The 18,964-nt window shown below is 43.3% G+C and overlaps 1 protein-coding gene across 1 annotated transcript in view; it reads left to right on the top strand.

Moving 5' to 3' along the window:
* zfyve28 (zinc finger, FYVE domain containing 28) overlaps positions 1–18,964 on the top strand; it is a 294,791-nt gene that overhangs the window by 260,716 nt on the left and 15,111 nt on the right. The window contains exons 10-12 of the mRNA XM_068029222.1: positions 4,066–4,229; positions 13,967–14,083; positions 17,309–17,413. Of these exons, the coding sequence (XP_067885323.1) occupies positions 4,066–4,229; positions 13,967–14,083; positions 17,309–17,413 (386 nt within the window). The remainder of the gene's footprint in view (positions 1–4,065; positions 4,230–13,966; positions 14,084–17,308; positions 17,414–18,964) is intronic.

Here is an 18,964-nt window from a genome sequence, read left to right as displayed (position 1 = left end):
ATTGAAATGTTTTGTTTTATAATAAATTAATAATTTTGTTGTTTAGTAAAGAAACCATTCCCTTGAGAACAATTTCTGCCAAGGTGGTGGTAGAGAAGTTAACCCAGTTCTTCACTAGATATGGATTACCGTTAAGAACCAATCAGATCAGGGTTCCAATTTTACGTCTCAAAATTTTCAGGCAGTTATGAGTAATCTGGGTATAAAAGTTAAAATCCTCAGCATACCACCCACATATACAAGGGGCTTTAGAATAGTACCATAAGACCCTCAAAACGATGATCAGGGCATACTGTCATGAATATCCCCATGATTAGGACAAAGGGCTGGAATTTGTTTTGTTTGCCACTGGGGATTCACCTACGGAGTCTACCAGTTTTAGTCCTTTTGAATTTGTTTATGGACATGAGGTAAGAGGTCCTCTGAAACTAATCAAAGAAAGGTTTTTAGAGCAGAGAGACAAACCTTCCATGTTAGATTATGTATCCTTGTTCCAGGAGCAGCTCACGAGAGCCTGCAAATTGGCTCAGGAATACCTTAAAGCTTCCCAACCAACCATGAAGAAATGAGCAGATGAGCATGCCAAGACCCGGACACTTTAACCAGACGATGATGTGTTAGTAATACTGCCTTTCCAGGGTGAGCTGCTGAATGCGCAGTTCAGTGGTCCATATGAGGTAGTCTAAAGGATTGGTAAATTATTTGATTGACACTCCAGATCACCAGAAAAAGAATCAGCTGTGTCACATCAATATGTTGAAACGATATCACCGCCGGGAGAAGGATAAGCAAGCACAGGTATGTCATGTTGTAAGGACAGTGAAGGACGAAAGGGATGAGGCAGAGGAGGCTGAGACAATTCCCAAATTGAATCTTTGACTCTCTGGTTAGCTAGCACTGTATTGTTGGGGAAATTGGATGCTATGCTTTCATATTTAGATGCAGAACAATGAGGAAACCTAACAAGGCAACTCATAGCATTTAAAGGAGTCTGTAGGGGACAAGCCAGGATGTACAACCTGAGCGCCATACATGATGCAGATGTAGGAGAACCCGCTCCAAAAAACAGCACCCTTATCACTTAGGTCCAGAGAAACAGGCCCAGGTGAAAGCAGAAATCCAATACATGTTGGAAAACCACCTAATTGAACCTAGTAAAAGCAGCTGGAGTTCTCCAGTTATGTTTGAGCAAAACCTAATTGTCCAACTAGATTTTGCATAGACCATAGAAAGGTTAATGCCGCTGCAAAAGCAGATTCCTACCCAATTCTTTGCTTGGAAGACTGTATTGACAGAGTTGGTAGTGCCACGTTCCTTACCAAAATAGATATGTTAAAGGGATACTGTCAGGTTCTTTTAACACCCCAAGCTAAAGAAATATCTGCCTTTATCACACCAAACGGTGTTTTCCAATGCCAAGTGATGCCATTCAGGCTACAAAATGCCCCAACTACTTTTCAGAGACTAATGAACCAAGTGGTAGCCAGTGTTCCTAACTGTGTGGTTTACCTTGATGATGTGCTGGCATATAATGACACTTGGAAGGACCACTTGGAACAACCAGAAGCTCTGATTACAAAATTACTGTCGGCTGATTTGGTGATGAGCCTTGCCAAAAGTGAATTTGCAAAAGCGTGGATAACTTACCTAAGGCACATAGTAGGGCAGGAACAAGTGTTGGCAAGAACAGCAAAAGTACAAGCGTTGGTGGAGTTCCCTGCCCCTAAAACTAAACGAGAAATCATGAGGCTTTTGGGGATGTGTGGTACCAAATTTCAGAACTATAGCTGCTCCACTGACGGATTTGCTACAAAGAAAAGCCAAGGTAGTGTGGTCAGGAGTGCTAAGCATCTTTTGAGAGGCTGAAAGCAAATTTGATCACTGAACCAGTGTTGGCTGCTCCAAATTTCACTAAGCCCTTCAAGGTAGCATTTGATGCTAGTGACCTCGGGGTCACTGTTGCAAGGAGATGAATTGGGCATAGAAAGGCCAGTGGGATACTTTTCCAAAAAACTAAATCGACACCAAAAGACATACTCTACAGTGGAAAAGGAAACCGTGGGCTTACTACTAGCTCTTTAACATTTTGAAGTATATATCCGCCTCAGCTGCAGGTAGGCACTGGTATATATTGATCATAACCCCCTAGCCTTTGTGGAAAAATTCAAAAACTAAAATGCCGGACTATTTTGATGGAGTTTACTACTGCAGCCCTATCACTTACAAGTTATCTACATTGTGGGGAAAAACAGTGTAACTGCTGATGCTTTGTCTAGAATTTAACTTTGCTTTGAGTTATCTGAGTACAAAGATGGTACAGGGCATAACTGTATTAGTTACAGGTAAAGAGTGAATGAGAATGAGTGTGTAAATGTGTTTAAATTTTTTTATATTTTGTTTTTTGTCCACACTTTATAATGCAATGCATTTAAAAATGGCATTTCAGTCATCCAAGGGTGAAATGCCATGACGGTGCTTCCATTATTAATATTTTTTTTGAGGACTCTTGTTTAAAAGATTGTGAAAATTGGTTCATTTGAAAGCGTGAGGAGATGCTTGGATTTCTTTTTTATTTAAAAGGTTGCTGGAAGGACACTTTTGAATTTTTTGGACATAACTCTTACTGGAAGTGTCTATGAAGGGCTAAGTAAACATAAAGAGCCTTGCTGGCTGTTGGAGTTGTTTACAGAGAAGTCACATGTCTAGGTTTATGGTTGTCAAGAGTTTTGGGCTTTCTGTTTTGGGCTTGAAGTGTTTGAATGCTCAGCTGGTGTGTATCCTGCTGAGAGAGAAACCACCCAACTCAGCCTCTGCCACCTGTTTTGAAAAATCTTCTGAGAATCCAGTGTGATAGCTGAACCCACTGATGCAGTAATTCTTCCGAAAAGCCTACAAGACTACTTCTCGACATCCTGAACAGAACTGCTCCAGAAAGATCCCAGTGACAGCTGTCTACATGTACCTGGATGCCGGACCAAAGGCCTTCTGGAACATTTTCCTTTTCTTTTTCCATTTTCTTCAAGAATTGGCAATAACTTGGCCAAAGTATTTTTTTAAAAGTTGATCTCTGCAGAGCCAGTTTTTTCATTTTTCTTTATATTTCTTTAACTGGTGTGTGTGTGCATGTGTACGTTAGGTTATTTTAGAAGGGTAGATATTTATACTTTCATATTTCAACCTGTGTATTAATAAGCTTTGCATCTTTATTGAAACATTTTTATTTTATAGTAAATCAACAATTTTGTTTATTAAAGAAACCTTGTTGGCAGATTTTTATTCTGCAACTAACATAAAGTATGTAATTGCCCGTAACAGTAACTGGGTAAAACATTTAAATATATGTTGTGACCAGTGGAGTAGTGGTACTAAAGAAAGACTGTGCATTCCTCCAACCTCGGTCATAACATATGTAATAACATACGCCAAGGTGCTTCATAAGAGCATTATCAGACAAAATCTGATACTGAGCCACATAAGGATATACAAAGACAGGTAACCACGAGTTTGGTTAAAATACTACTTGTAAGGAGTGTTGAAAGAGGAGCAAGAGGTAGTCAGTGGGTGAGCAAGAGACCACAATTGGAGTGCAGTGAATTTAGAGCATTGTAGGGCTGGAGAACATTGTAGAGATGAGGAAGGTAGGAATCATGGACGATTTCGAAAACAAGGATGAGAATTTTAAAATCGTGGCATTGCTGGATTGGGAGTCAATGTAGGTCAGTGAGCACAGGGGTGATGGGTCAATGAAACCAGTTGTTCAGTTTGATTGTGATATTCTTTTAGAATAAGTGTGCACGATCTTAAATTTTATATTTGGATTCCTTTCTCTAACAAGTTTAATTGAATGTCTGTCCCTTCTAATTTCTCTAGGAATCACATATTCTGGTTGCGGGTTTAATTTTATTCCACCTTCTCTGCTGTTTGAAACATTTAAGGAAACTGATGTACTGGGAGGCGTATTCAGCATTTTGCTTTGTCTTAAACCCAAGCTGATCATTTGTCATGTGATTTTTAAATCCAGTCTTTTCAGTTCAGCCAGCATTAACAAATGGTGTGTTTTTACAGCCCTGTTGGCAGTCTTACTACAAGCTCCTACACTTCTGAGGATGTAGATCAAGAGGAAATCCAGCTCGCGCTTCTGGCTGCCAAAGTTGCGACGAGAGAAAAGATCCGAGCCCGTTTCCATAGCAGCGGTGATCTTATTCACAGACTTTTCGTATGCATTGCAGGTATCTGCACTTTTTTTTGTTTTGAATTAGGTGAATTGTTTGCTTTGCTGAATGGCCTCCTGTTCTGTAATCTCTTGTTGTTCTAATAATCTTCAGTTGCACTGATACCTTGGCTGAACAGTTTGATGTCAGCAAATTTCTAATTTGTTTTAATATGTGAGCGGGCTAAAACAGCAGGTGGATTTTTATATGGATAAATGTACAGAAACGTACATTCTCTAAGAACGAGAAGGGACGAGGATGCACCATGGAAGGTAGCTCATTTGCAAAGGTGTGGTGATCATTGAAGTAGTCGTGTTAATGTAGAATCTGGTATCAAAAACAGAAAATATTGGCATGGTAGATTATCAAGCAGAAGATTCTATTTCTTAATCAGATGACTTAACGATGTGCTTCACGATGGTAAACTACCTTTCCTTTACCTTTTTGAACCATAGAATCAAAGAATGGTTGTAGCACAGAAAGCTGCCATTTGGCCCGTCGTGTCTGTGCCAGCTCTTTACAAGAGCTTGGAGGCGCAGGCTTGGAGGGCCGAATGGCCTGTTCCTGTGCTGTACTGTTCTTTGTTCTAAGAGCAACTTAACTAGTCCCGCTTCCTTGCCTTTCCCTTGTAGCCCTGCAAATTTTTTCTCGTCAGATAATTATCCAATTCTCTTTCAAAAGCGTTGATTGAATCTGTGTCCACCACACTCTAAGGCAGTGCATTCCAGATCCTAACCACACACTGCATTAAAAAAATTATTCCTCACATCGCTGTTGCTTCTTTAACCAATCACCTTAAATTGGTGTCTGCTGGTTCTGGATCCTTCCATCAATGGGAACAGTTTCTCTTACCTACTGTCCAGACCCCTCATGAATTTTTTAATTCTTTCTTGGGATGCTAGGCCAGCATTTATTGTCCTTGAGAAGGTGGTGGTGAGCCACCACTTTGAACTGCTGCAGTCCATGTGATGTCGGCACACCCACAGTTTTGTTAAGAAGGGAGTTCCAGGATTTTGACCTAGCGACAGTGAAAGAACAGTGATATAGTTCCAAGTCAGTATGATGTGTGGCTTGGAGGGGGACTTGCATCTGATGGTGTTCTCATGCATCTGCTGGCCTTGTCCTTCTAGGTGGTAGAGGTCGCTGGTTTGGAAGGTGCTGTAGAAGGAAGCGTGGTGAGTTGCTGCAGTGCATCTTGAAAATGGTACACACTGCTGCCACTGTGCGGCGGTGGTGGAGGGAGTGAATATTGAAGGTAGTGGATGGGTGCCAATCAAGCTGGCTGCTTTGTTCTGAATGGTGTCGAGCCTCTTGAGTGTTGTTGGAGCTACATTTATCCAGGCAAGTGGAGAGTATTCCATCACAGTCCTTACTTGTGCCTTGTAGATGATGGACAGACTTTGGGGAGTTGAGTTACTCGCTGCAGAATTCCCAGCCTCTGACCTGCTCTTGCAGTTACAGTACTTATATGGCTGGTCAAGTTCAGTTTCTAATCAATGGTGCACCCCCCCTCCAGGAATCTGATAGTGGGGGATTCAGTGATGGTAATGCCGTTGAATGTCAAGGGGAGATGGTTGAATTCTCTCTTGTTGGAGATGGTCATTCATTGGCACTTGTGTGACACAAATGTTACTTGCCACATATCAGCCCAAGCCAGAATGTTGTCCAGGTCATGCTGTATGTGGACACGGATGGTCTCAGTATCTGATGTGTTGCGAATGGTGGTGAACATCCTCAGCTCTGACCTTATGATGGAGGGAAGGCCATTGATGAAGCAGCTGAAGATGGAACTCCTGCATTGATGTCCTGGGACTGAGATGATTGAACTCCAACAACCACAACAATCTTCCTTTGTGCTAGGTATCACTCTAATCAGTGGAGAATCTTCCCTCTGATTTCCACTACTCCAGTTTTGCTAGGGCTCCTTGATGCTGCCTTGATGTCAAGGACAGTCACTCTCTCCTCTCCTCTGGAGTTCATCTCTTTTGCCCATGTTTGAACCAAGGCTGTAATGAGGTCAGGGGCTGAGTGGCCCTGGGAGAACCCAAACTGAGTTTCAGTGAACAGGTTATTGCTGTTTAAGTGGTGCTTGATGGCACTGTCAGTGACACCTTGCATCCTTTACTGATGATCGCGAGTAGACTGATGGGGCAGTAATTGGCCAGATTGGATTTAGAGGCAGAGTCATTTACACACAGGAGGCCATTCCGCCCATCGAATCCATGCTGGCTTTCCACAGAGCTATATTGTCAGTCCCACGCCCCAGCTCGATCCCCGTAGCCCTGCAAGTCTATTTCTCTCAAGTGGCCATCCAACTTCCTCTTGAAGTCAGTGATTGTCTCTGCTTCCACCACATTTGTGGGCAGCAAGTTACAGGTCATTACCACCTCTTATTGCTCCTGCATCTTTTCCAAATACCTTCAGACTGTGTCCCCTAGTTCTTGTACATTTGTTGATGCCTGTGCTGTAGCTGTGCCGGAACAGCTTGGCTAGGGGTGTGGCTAGTTCTGGACCACAAGTCTTCAGTATTGCCGGAATATTGTCAGAGCCCATAACATTTGCAGCAGTATCCAGTGCCTTCACCTGTTATTTGATATCGCGTAGAGTGAATCGGATTGACTGAAGACTGGCATCTGTGATGCTTGGGACCTCAGGAGGAGGCCGAGATGGATCATCCATTCGGCACATCTGGCTGAAGTTGGTGGCAAATGCTTCAGCCTTATCTTTTGCACTGATGTGCTGGGCTCCCCCATCATTGAGGATGGGGATATTTGTGGATCCTCCTCTTCCTCCTGTTAGTTGTTTAATTGTCCACTGCCATTCACGACTGGATGTGTCAGGACTACAGAGCTTAAATCTGATCTGTTGATTGTGTGATCGCTTAGCTCTGTCTATTGCATGCTGCTTCCACTGTTTGGCATGCATGTAATCCTGTGTTGTAGGGTGAGGGAACTCATTTTCCGGTATCTCTGATGCTGCTCCTGGCATGCCCTTCTGCACTCTTCATTGAGGGTTGACCCCTCGGCTTGATGGTAATGGAAGAGTGTGGGATATGCCGGGCCATGAGGTTACAGATGTGATTAAATACTATTCTTCTGCTGCTGATGGCCCACAGTGCCTCAGGGATGCCCAGTTTTGAGTTTCTAGATCTGTTCGAAATCTATCCCATTTAGCATGGTGCCACAGAACACAATGGTGGGTATCCTCAATGTGAAGACAGTACTTTGTCTCCACGAGGACTGTGCAGTGGGCATTCCTGTGAATACGGTCATGGACAGATGCATCTGCGACAGGTGGATTCGTGAGGACGAGGTCAAGTATGTTTTTCCCTCTTGCTGATTCCCTCACCACCTGAAACCCCAGTCTCGCAGCTGTGTCATTTAGGACTTGGTCAGCTCGGTCAGTAGTGGTGCTACCAAGCCACTCGATGGACATTGCAGTGCCCCACCCAGAGTACATTCTGTGCCCTTGCTACCCTCGGTGCTTCTTCCAAGTGGTGTTCAACATGGAGGAGTACTGATTCATCAGCTGAGGAGGGTGAGGGACGTGGTAATCAACAGGAGATTCCCGTGCCCATGTTTGACCTGATTCCGTGAGACTACTTGGGATCTGGAGTCAATGTTGAGGACTCCAAAGGCAACTCTGTCCCAACTGTATACCACTATGCCGCCACCTCTGGTGGGTCTGTCCTGTTGGTGGGACAGGACATACCTGGTGATGGTGGTGTCTGGGATATTGTAAGGTATGATTTTGTAAGTATGACTATGTCAGGCTGTTGCTTGACAAGTCTGTGGGACAGATCTCTCAATTTTGGCACAAGTCCCCAGATGTTAGTTAGAAGGACTTTGCAGGGTCGACAGGGTGCCGTTGTTGTTTCCGGTGCCTAAGTCGATGCTGGGTGATCCATCCACTTTCATTCCTTTTAGACTTTTCTCCAGCGGTTTGGTATAACTGAGTGGCTTGCTAGGCCATTTAAGAGTCAACCCTATTGCTGTGGGTCTGGAGTCACTTGTAGGCGAGACCAGACCAGCGAAGGACTGCAGATTCCCTTCCCTAAAAGACATTAGTGAACCAGATGGGTGTTTATGGCAATCAACAGTGGTTTCCTGGTTACCATTACAGAGACTAGCTTTTTGAATTCCAGATTTATTAATTTAATTTAAATTCCACCAGCTGCCATGTTGGGATTTGAGCCTGTCCCCAGAGCATTAGCCTGGGCCTCTGGGTTGCTAGTCCAGTGACATTGCCACTACACCACCATCACTCCACACTAGGCGTTTTGGACACCTCTATTAAATCTCCTCTTAATCTCCACTTCTCCAAGGAGAACAGCCCCAGCTTCTCCAACCTGTCCACATTTTTCTTGGCATCAGTCATCCCACTGTCCCTCCTTTTCACACCAGTTAAGTTTACATGTGCTTCAAACTACTTTTAGGATTTGAGTACAGGAATAGTGAAGTCTTGCTTCAATTGTATAGAACCTTGGTTAGACCGCACCTGGAGTACTGTGTGCGGTTTTGGTTCCCTTACCTTAGGAAGAATATTATTGCCATAGAGGGAGTGCAACGAAGGTTCACCAGACCTTTACCCTAGGATGGCGGGACTGTCTTATGAAGAGAGATTGGGGAAACTGGGCTTGTATTCTCTAGAGTTTTGAAGAATGAGAGGTGATCTCATTGAAACCTACAAAATACTTAAAGGGATAGACAGGGTAGATGCAGCTAAGATGTTTTCCCTGGTTGGGGAGTCTGGAACTAGGGGGTACAATTTCAAAATAAGGGGGAAGCCACTTAGGACCGAGATTAGGGGCGGCACAGTGGCGCAGTGGTTAGCACCGCAGCCTCACAGCTCCAGCGGCCCGGGTTCAATTCTGGGCACTGCCTGTGTGGAGTTTGCAAGTTCTCCCCATGTCTGTGTGGGTTTTCTCCGGGTGCTCCGGTTTCCTCCCACAAGCCAAAAGACTTGCAGGTTGGTAGGTAAATTGGCCATTATGGATTTCCCCTAGTATAGGTAGGTGGTAGGGAAATATAGGGACAGGTGGGGATGTGGTAGGAATATGGGATTCGTGTAGGATTAGTATAAATGGGTGGTTGATGGTCGGCACAGACTCGGTGGGCTGAAGGGCCTGTTTAAAAGAAAAAAAAAATTTCTTTACTCAGAGGGTTGTGAATCTTTGGAATTCCCTACCCCAGAGGGCTGTGGAAGCTCAGTCATTGAGTATGTTTAAAGCAGAGATTGACAGATTTTTAAATACCAATGACATAAAGGGATATGGAGATAGTGTGGGAAAAGGCATTGAAGTGGATGATCAGCCATGATTGTATTACATGGTGCAGCAGGCTCGATGGGATGAATGGCCTACTCCCCCTATGTTCCTATCACATCAATTAGGTCTAATTCTGAATGAAAGAATCCAACCAACATGAAGCACTTATCATGGCTAATGTAATTTGAAGAGGAAATGTATCTTCTTGAACTGCCCTATAATTTTTACTTCAGTAGGAGAGTTCCTGCATTCATATTTGCTGTCCTCCTGTGCATCAGAACAGCTGGTTAGAGCAGTAGTTTTTGAATGTGTGTGCGAAGGATGCCGTATAAATTTTAATGCAGGCCTGGGGACACCCTGCGCTCACTTCAAAATGACTGTTAATTATCCAAAGGAAAACTACAGTCTTAGAGTGTTGCAAAAATATTACATTTGTATGCATTAGTCAAAATTCGATCTGATAACCTTTCCTAAGAAATAGGAGGCAAAATAGGCCATTCTGCCCTTCGAGTCTGCTCTGCCATTCAATAAGATCATAGTTGATCTACCTCAACACCACCTTCCCGCACTATCCCCACAGCGCTTGATTCCCTTGGTATCCAAAAACGTATCGATCTCTGTCTTGAATATATTCATTCACTGAGCATCCACAGCTCTCTGGGTAGAGAAATCCAAAGGTTCACAACCCCTTGAGTGAAGAAATTTCTCCTCATCTTAGTGGCAGACTCCTTATTCTGAGATTGTGACCCCTCGTTCTAGACTCCCCAGGCAGGGGAAAGGTCCTCTCAGCACATACCCGGTAAAGCCCGTTACGAATTTTGCATTTCAATCAGATTACCTTATTCTGCTAAATTCTAGGGAATATTTAGCTCGTCTCAGACCAGTGGCATTGCCCCTGTCTTTGCCCTTCTCTCCTGCCACCTGCCTCAAAAATTGTGCTGCACCATCACTTCCCCATTATCTGCTTTTATTGGACTGGAGCAGAGATCAAAGAAGAAGTGTGCCAAAAAGGAAGGACAAGAGTCTACAGTCTGTTACAGAGCAGCCAACACTCTGGCTGTTAAAGTGGAGGTGTTGTTGCATGAAGAGGTTTGGCCTCCATGGTACTATTCCCAACAATCAGTACATGAGCCGCATGGAAGATGGCAGGATCCCCAAAGACACATTGTACAGCGAGCTCGCCACTGGTATCGGACCCACCGGCCGTCCATGTCTCCGTTATAAAGACGTCTGCAAACGCGACATGAAATCGTGTGACATTGATCACAAGTCGTGGGAGTCAGTTGCCAGCATTCGCCAGAGCTGGCGGGCAGCCATAAAGACAGGGCTAAATTGTGGCGAGTCGAAGAGACTTAGTAGTTGGCAGGAAAAAAGACAGAGGCGCAAGGGGAGAGCCAACTGTGCAACAGCCCCAACAAACAAATTTCTCTGCAGCACCTGTGGAAGAGCCTGTCACTCCAGAATTGGCCTTTATAGCCACTCCAGGCGCTGCTTCACAAACCACTGACCACCTCCAGGCGCGTATCCATTGTCTCTCGAGATAAGGAGGCCCAAAAGAAAGAAGAAAGAAGTACTGCAGAATGCTTAGAAAAAGGTGGAACTAAGTTTCAGCTATTCCTATCATTGCATGTACCAGTTCTGGACTATGGGTCTTTGCAGCTTATGGGGTAGCCTAATGACCAGACCATGAGTAGACTGTTCACACAGTCACAGCCAGGGTCTCTCGCATTGAATGGTATCTTTATGATTATGACTGTAGCTCATCAGTCAGAGTTGGTTCTTAATACCTGTTGCAAGGTGGTGGTCTTTAATGCTCTGGTACTGCTGTGGTTATAGTGTTTTCAAGGAAGCATCTAATATTGCAGTTGGTGAGGGCATTAATACATCTTAAAGCTATCAGAAGTCTACTGTTGTAGCTTTAGAAAGAGGAGCCTCAATAGGACTAATCCTCTTCCAAATCATATTTACACCTCTATCTGCAGTTTGGTTACAGGAGACCAGGCATAAAGAATCTATAGTGCAACCTAATCTGCCTGATTATGCATTGTCTTTCTCGCATGTATTGTAATCTATTTGGGAAACCGTCACTTGCCTTCTGATCCCTCTAATTTTCTTCAGTTATACGCAGCCTGTTCATTTCAATACACAGCACCTTTAGATTTTTTTGTGCAGCCTTGCACATGTTATCTAAATGGGACAACTTGTGAGTGGCCTGCGCAGTGCCTTCCAGTTTATTGTGTTGTGTGCAGGCGCGCAGTTAGAGGGAATATTGCCACCTTCCCTTTCTGACTTAAAACTAAAGAAATGTGTGCAAGTCAACGAGCATCATCTTTCACAATGGAGTTCTGAAGAACAAATGAAATCCTATTTAAACTCCAGGATATGAAAATTCAAAAATGATACAGTCTCATGTTCTTGTCTTCAGCCCTTTTGAAACTTATTTTATACATGACACCACCATTTGTTCAGCTTTCTGATCTAAAAACTGCAATCACAATAGCTTGTTCTGCTGTCTGAGGGTATATTATGGATTCATGTATTCCTGTCATCATTATGTTGATTAGTAGCTTTTGTGACATTCAAAACTCTTCAGAAAATGAGAATATGATGTCTAGCCCCGTGTTAGTGTGTGTAATCGTGAAATTTAAATCATACGACATGGTTGTATCTGAACCTGCTAATCACGAGACAGTTGTTATACATAATACGCTGCTTCCAAGGGCTCAAATCTGTGCTCGTCCATTGTCTACCACTGTCTAATGTCTAAGCCATGGCAATGCTCCTGAGCAGGATAGGAGAGTGGTGGAGCGAGGGAATGTAAGTGCGATTTCTTTCTGTCAAAGATGAGTGGATTTCTCAATACCCTGGTTCGCAGACACTAAGGCTGTTGAGTGGCTCATGTATGATACCTGCCTGATGGGAAAAATATATTTACTGAAGAAAGAATCCAGTATCTCTGATCATCATAGGGTTTGATGGTTCAATCTCTACCTCAGCCCTTTAGCAGTACAAGTTTATAAATTTGTGATGCCTCTGAAGCTTCGATTAATACTCCATTGTTGCAAAGAAACATAATTGCTCTCGCTTTTCTTGTACCAAACTACCTTAGTCATTGTTTTCTATGTTAATGGTGATATATAAATGTAAGAAGACATTGTTTAGCTTCAGATAAGTGAATTTGAGTTCTGCTACTTCATTGTTCCTTGGCACTGTATTGGCAAGTTTGTGGAGCATGAACTATATTGTAAATTAGATCTCAACACTCTTCTTCTTCTTACGACCGAGGCGGGAGGAGTGCACTGTCTTTCTCTAGTTCCACTTCTCCAGAGGTCACAACACATATTTAAATGTTTACCCAGTTACCGATAACAGCCAATTATATACTCTATTTTTATTTCAGAATAAAATCCATCAACCAGGTTTCTTTAATAAACAACAAAATTATGAATTTATTGTAAAACAAGACTTATCCGGTAAAGATGCAAAGCATTAACACACAGATAGAAATATGAAAGATCCCTTTTTGAAATTAGCCACGCACACACATACCCCAGTTAGAGAAAAATAACAACTTTTCTCTGCAGAGATGTTTTTACAAAGAAGACAAAAAAAAATGCTTTGGCCAAATACTTGTTAGTTCTTGAAGGAAAAGGAGAAGATATGGAATGATATCAGTTGACCCTTTATTCTGGCTGTCACTGAGATCTTTTTGGAACAGTTCTCTTTAACAATGCCGAGGATTAGTCTGGCAAGCTTTCCAGGAGAAATGCAGCATCAGGCGTTTTAGCTATCACACACTGGATTCTCAGGGTTTCTCAGCGAGGTGGAGAAAAGATGAGCTGGGTGTTTCTCTCAGCAGGCTACAAACCCAACTGCCTCAAAACCAATATTCTAAAACAAAACCAACTCTTGATCACCATAAATCTTGATATGTCACTTCTCTGTAAACAACTCCCCCTAGTCGCCAAGACTTCTGTTGTTTATTTAGCTTAAGATATGTGACATCTAGTAAATGTTTTTAAACAGAAAGCTCAAGCCCTTCCAGTGGCCTTTTATAAAAAAAAAACCAAGTCCAGCATCTATGGAATCACTTCAGTCCTGCAAAGGAATCCATTTCCACAATTCTAAAACACGTGTCCTCAAAAAAATACTTTTAAGAAAATGGAAGCACTTTCATAACACTCAAAAAAAAAACTAACATTAGAAATGAAAGGACTATCGTGAGGGATCCCTATATTGATGGAATCATTGACAAATGTAGGCACAGCAGAAAAACACAAATTGGTAGCTTACACTTTTCTTTGATCAGGAAGAATTGTGGGGGGCGGTGGGGAAATGAGTTGAGACATGTTCCCTGACTTTTACTAGCCAATTAAAGGCTGACTGATGTCAGGTGGTGTATTGAGATCCAATAGTTTATTTTACAACAAGTCCGTGAGCAAGAAATTATGTATGCTTTAATTTTAAAAACACTCTCTCAACATCATAGGTGTTGCTGATCAGCTACAAACTAACTATGCAAGTGACCTGCGAGGCATCCTTAAAACGCTGTTCGAGGTCATGGCGACCAAGTTAGAATATGAGGGCAGCGGGACAGAAAAGAAAGGTAATGAACCAATTTTGTTGACTGATTTACACCTGATACATTAACCTGTCTGTCCTCTGTACAGATGCTTACTGACTTGCAGACTGTTCCAGAGTTTAGATATATTTGCCTGCATAGTATAACATTAAACATATTTCTAAAAATTCAATTTGTAATCCAAATGCGGCGATTGAAATTAAGAAGGGCTTTATCTCTAAATCTCTTGATTTTTCAGATTGTAAGCAACCTAAATCAATATCAAAAGTAATTTAAAGTTCAATAAAACATCATTCCAAATCTGCATAAATGGTTTCTGTTGGACACATGAGTGAGTGATTAGAATAAGAGCTCCCCTGCAATAGTTTGTGAATTGATGAATGGAAGTCACATGGCTTCAGTCACAACCCCATTTGTGTGGCTCAACTACCTTAATTAACATTACCTTTGCAAGAGGGCACTTTTAACAAGTGGAATTCCCACAGGGGGAGAAGCATATCATTGCCTTTTATACTACACAATGTTATGGTGTAAGAAGCCTTCCTTCTCCAGCGATTCAAAGGCTACTGAGGAAACCTTGGGCAGCGAGCATTGACATTCATTTCTTCTGCCAAGTCCCAGTCATAAGATTTTGCTGTTGCTGATAATGCACAATCTTCAGTCGCTGCAAAGGGACTGACTAAAACATTTTAAAGCTTTTATTTTTGCAAACTTGACTTCACCTTGTTCCCCACAAGTGATGCAGGTAATGGGCAGGGTCGGGATGCCAGCTGGAAGAGAATGTGCAGTTGGAAAGGCCCTTTTTTACCCCCACCCCACCTCCAATCTCCAAAAGCCAGACAATAAATTAAATGGACAAAGTGTGAAGTAAGTAGGTACAAAGATGATAAATTTGTGCAGACTCCTTACATTTATATTGCGCCTCGAAATGTACCAAACTGTTTTACAGCTGATGAAGTATTTTTAAAGTGTAGTCACTGTTGTAATGTAGGAAATATGGGAGCCAATTTTTGCACAGCAAGCTCTCGCAAAAAGCAACATGATAATGTCCAGATAATCTCTCTTTAATACTGTTGATTGAGGGATAAATATTGGCCAGGACACAGGTGATAACTTCCCTGACATAGTATCATGGGATCTTTTATGCCCACCTGAGAGGCTAAGCGGGGCCTCAGTTTAACATCTCATCCAAAAGACGGCATCTCTGACAGTGCTGCACTCCCTCAGAACTGCACTGGACTGTTGGCCTTGATTTTTGTGCTCAAGTCTCTGCAGTGGGACTTGAACCCACAACCTTTGAATCATAGAAATTTACAACACTGAAGGAGGCTATTCAGCCCATCATGTCCACGCCGGCCAACAAGTAGCCATCCAGCCTAATCCCACTTTCCAGCTCTTGATCCACAGCCTTGTAGGTTATGCACTTCAATTGCATATCCAAGTACTTTTGAAATATAATGAGGGTTTCTGCCTTTACTACCCTTTGAGGCAATGAGTTCCAGATCCCACCATCCCCTGGGTGAAAACATTACTCCTCAACTCCCCTCTAAATCTCCTACCTTTTGCCCTAAATCTGTGTTCCCTGGTTATGGACTCCTCAATCAAGGGAATGTGGTCTTCCTATCCACTCTATTTAGACCCCTCACTATTTTAAACACTTCGTTTAGGTCTCCCCTCAACCACCTCTGTTCCAAAGAAAACAACCCTACCCTATCCAATCTTTCCTCATAATTAAAATTCTCCAGTCCAGGCAACATCCTCGTAAATATCCTCTGTACCCTCTCTAGTGGAATCACATCTTTCCTATAGTGCAGTGACCAGAATTGCATGCAGTACTCCAGCTGTGCCCTAACCAGTGTTTTATACAGTTCCAGCTAACCTCCCAGCTCTTATATTCTATGTCTGGCTAATAAAGGCAGGTCGTCTGTATGCCTTCTTGACCACCTCATCTACCTATCCAGCCACCTTCAGGGATCTGTGTACATGCATTCCAAGGTCCCTCTGTTCCTCTACACTTCTCAGTATCCTACCATTTCTTGTGTATTCCCTTGCCTTGTTGGCCTTCCCCAAATGCATTACTTCACACTTCTCTGATTAAAATTCATTTGCCACTGTACCACTCATCTAACTAGTCCATTATCTCTTCTGCATTCTACAGCTTTCTTCTTCATTATCAACCACATGGCCAATTTCTGAACCATCTGCAAACTTCTTAATCATACCTCCTACACTCCAAATCATTGATATATACCACAAAAAGCGAGGGATGTACTACCCGGCCCTGCGGAACCCCACTGGAAGCAGCCTTCTGGTCACAAAAACACCCAACGACCATTTCCGTTTGCTTCCTGCCTCTGAGACAATTTTGGATCCAACTTGCCACTTTGCCTTGGATCCCATGGGCTTTTATTTTCATGACCAATCTGCCACAGGGAACCCTATCAAAAGCCTTGCTAAAATCTATATAGTCTACATCAAATGCACTACCCTCATTGACCCTCCTGGTTACCTCCTCAAAATATTCAATCATGTTAGTTAGACATTACCTTCCCTTAACAAATTGCTGCTTACTGTCTTTGATTAATTTGTCTTTCTAAATGAAGATTTATTCTGTCCCTCAAATGTTTTCCGATAACTATCCTACCACCAAGGTTAGGTTGACTGGCCTGTAATTACTTGGTCTATCCCTTTCTCTCTTTAAAAAAAAATCGTACAATGTGAACTGTGTTCCAGTCCTCTGCCACCACTCCTGTCGTCAGAGAGGGTTGGAAAATGGTTGTCAGAGCATCTGCTATTCCTTCTCCCTTCCCTTAACAGTCTAGGATACATTTCATCTGGGCCTGGGGATTTACCCACTTTCAAAGATGTTGAACCCCTTAATACTTCCTCTCTCAATGTTAATTTCATTAATATGTCACACTTTGTCCTCCCTGATAGCAATATCTGTACTGTCCCTCACTTGTGGAAACAGATGCACAGTATTCATTAAGAACCATACCAATGCTCTCCGCCTCCACATGCAGTTACCCTTCTGACTCGAGGCAAGAGTGCCACCAACTGAGCTACAGCTGACATTGATTACATGTAAAAAGCTTGCAGGTTAACCAATGGGAAACTAAACCTGAGTCTCTGGGTAATATTAGCCCAGAAAGATTTGTTCTATAATTGATTGAGACCATGAAAGCCACTAATTGAGCTTGCAAGTGTAAATACATGTTTGCTCCAATGCCACTGGCTTTTTTGTTTCAGGTGACCAGACATTGAGAACTCCTGCACTGGACGACTGTGCTTTATGTCGAGAAAGTGTTTCTTCCTCTGAACTTGCTGATAAAGCGAGAGATGAGGACCTTGAAGGTGAAGTATTAGCACTTCCTAATTCATTAGTAATACTTCAAAGTAGGTGGACAGGCAACTGCCTTTAAATATTCAGTGTTGTATGAATTGATGGTTTTCATAGAAATGTGTATTACTTTGCTCGCCTTATGTCTTTCCATGTAGTATTGTTGAGGAGGGGGTTTGTGTTGACCTGATGCTGCTCAATAACTCAGATTTGCTGACTTTGACTATTCAAAGCAAACCATTTTTGAGGGCTCACTGCACCAAGGGCTTTTTATAATAGATCAGCCTTTGCTGACCTTGACGAATTTAATTCCTTTCAGTTAAAAGAACACATGTACATATGTACCCCCTCAATCAGAATTCAGTATTTGAATCACACAAGATCCTTCAGCCAGGGTTGGGGGACTTCTGCAGGACTGCCTTCAGATTATTCGCCACAGCACGTTGATCTGTTGCTTAGTCTTTATTGGTAATATAAACACCTTGAGGAGTCTATCCCAATAGTAATGAAGATAATTGATTGAACCCACCCAATTTGACCCGAAACACAGCTTCTGACCTCACATCCTCTCCATCCGTAAGATTACCAGTCTCCACCGGCCTCACCTCCATCTGCTGCTCTGATGCCTTCAATACTCCTCAAACTCGACTATTTCAATGCAGTCCTGGCTGGTGTCCCACCATCTGTCAGGCATGATCTTCATCATTCTCTCTGTCTCCACACCCTTCCTCCCCCACCCCCCTCTCTCTCTGTCTCGCTGCTCTCTCGCGCTCTGCCGCCCCGCTCCCTCTCGCCCCCCGCCCCCCCCCCCCTTCTCTCCTGCCCCGCTCCCCTCTCCGTTTCCCCTCTCTCTCTGTCTCCCTCTGTCCCCTCTCTATCTCTCTGGACCCTGCCACGTTCAGCAGCTCCTCCTCGGTGATGGTGGTGGAGAAGAAGAGCCTGTGGCCAGAGGCCCAAGCCAGGTCCATATGCAGGCAGAGCCAGTGCTGGGTCTGGGGCCCAAGCTCAAGGCCTGGAAGGCTGCACTGGGGATGGAGTTCGAGCAGGAAGCGCTGGCAGGAAGTGCAGCTCAGCAAAGGCGTCGCCATCTTATTAATGGAGCAGAACATCAGGTACTGCAATAGAGTCCGCCATCTTGGTAAAGGAGGACATGCACAGTGAGGCATCGTCATGTCAGTAAAAGAGCTGCAGCCAGCGTCAGTCACTGAAAGGTTTGGTGGGCCAGAAGAAGCCAGTGGCAGATTTCCAATGGGAATTTCTCATCCTTGGCGGGATGAATGGAAACCTTTAGCCAGCTGGATTCTGGCCTGCAGGCCATACGTTGGACAACCCTGTGCTGTTAAAATGCCAAATAATGATTAGCGGTGGACTTTTCACTGCCTCTGCTGTTTCACTTGGTAGGGCAGCACTGAATCTCCTATGCTGAGAAATGGAACATTTTTTTTAGTAACATTGTGACATTATAAAAGAGCATTAATCTGTTGTCTCAGAAACATGCCAGATTATAACTAAGTTCAGAAATTACCATAGGGAGGAATCTTCAACTTCGACCTGAAACAGGCGCA

The sequence above is a fragment of the Heterodontus francisci genome, chromosome 4 (genome assembly GCF_036365525.1).
Source record: "Heterodontus francisci isolate sHetFra1 chromosome 4, sHetFra1.hap1, whole genome shotgun sequence".
NCBI lineage: Eukaryota > Metazoa > Chordata > Chondrichthyes > Heterodontiformes > Heterodontidae > Heterodontus > Heterodontus francisci.
The sequence above is the reverse complement of the archived record's forward strand: the minus strand, read 5'-3'. Positions and strand labels throughout refer to the sequence as shown.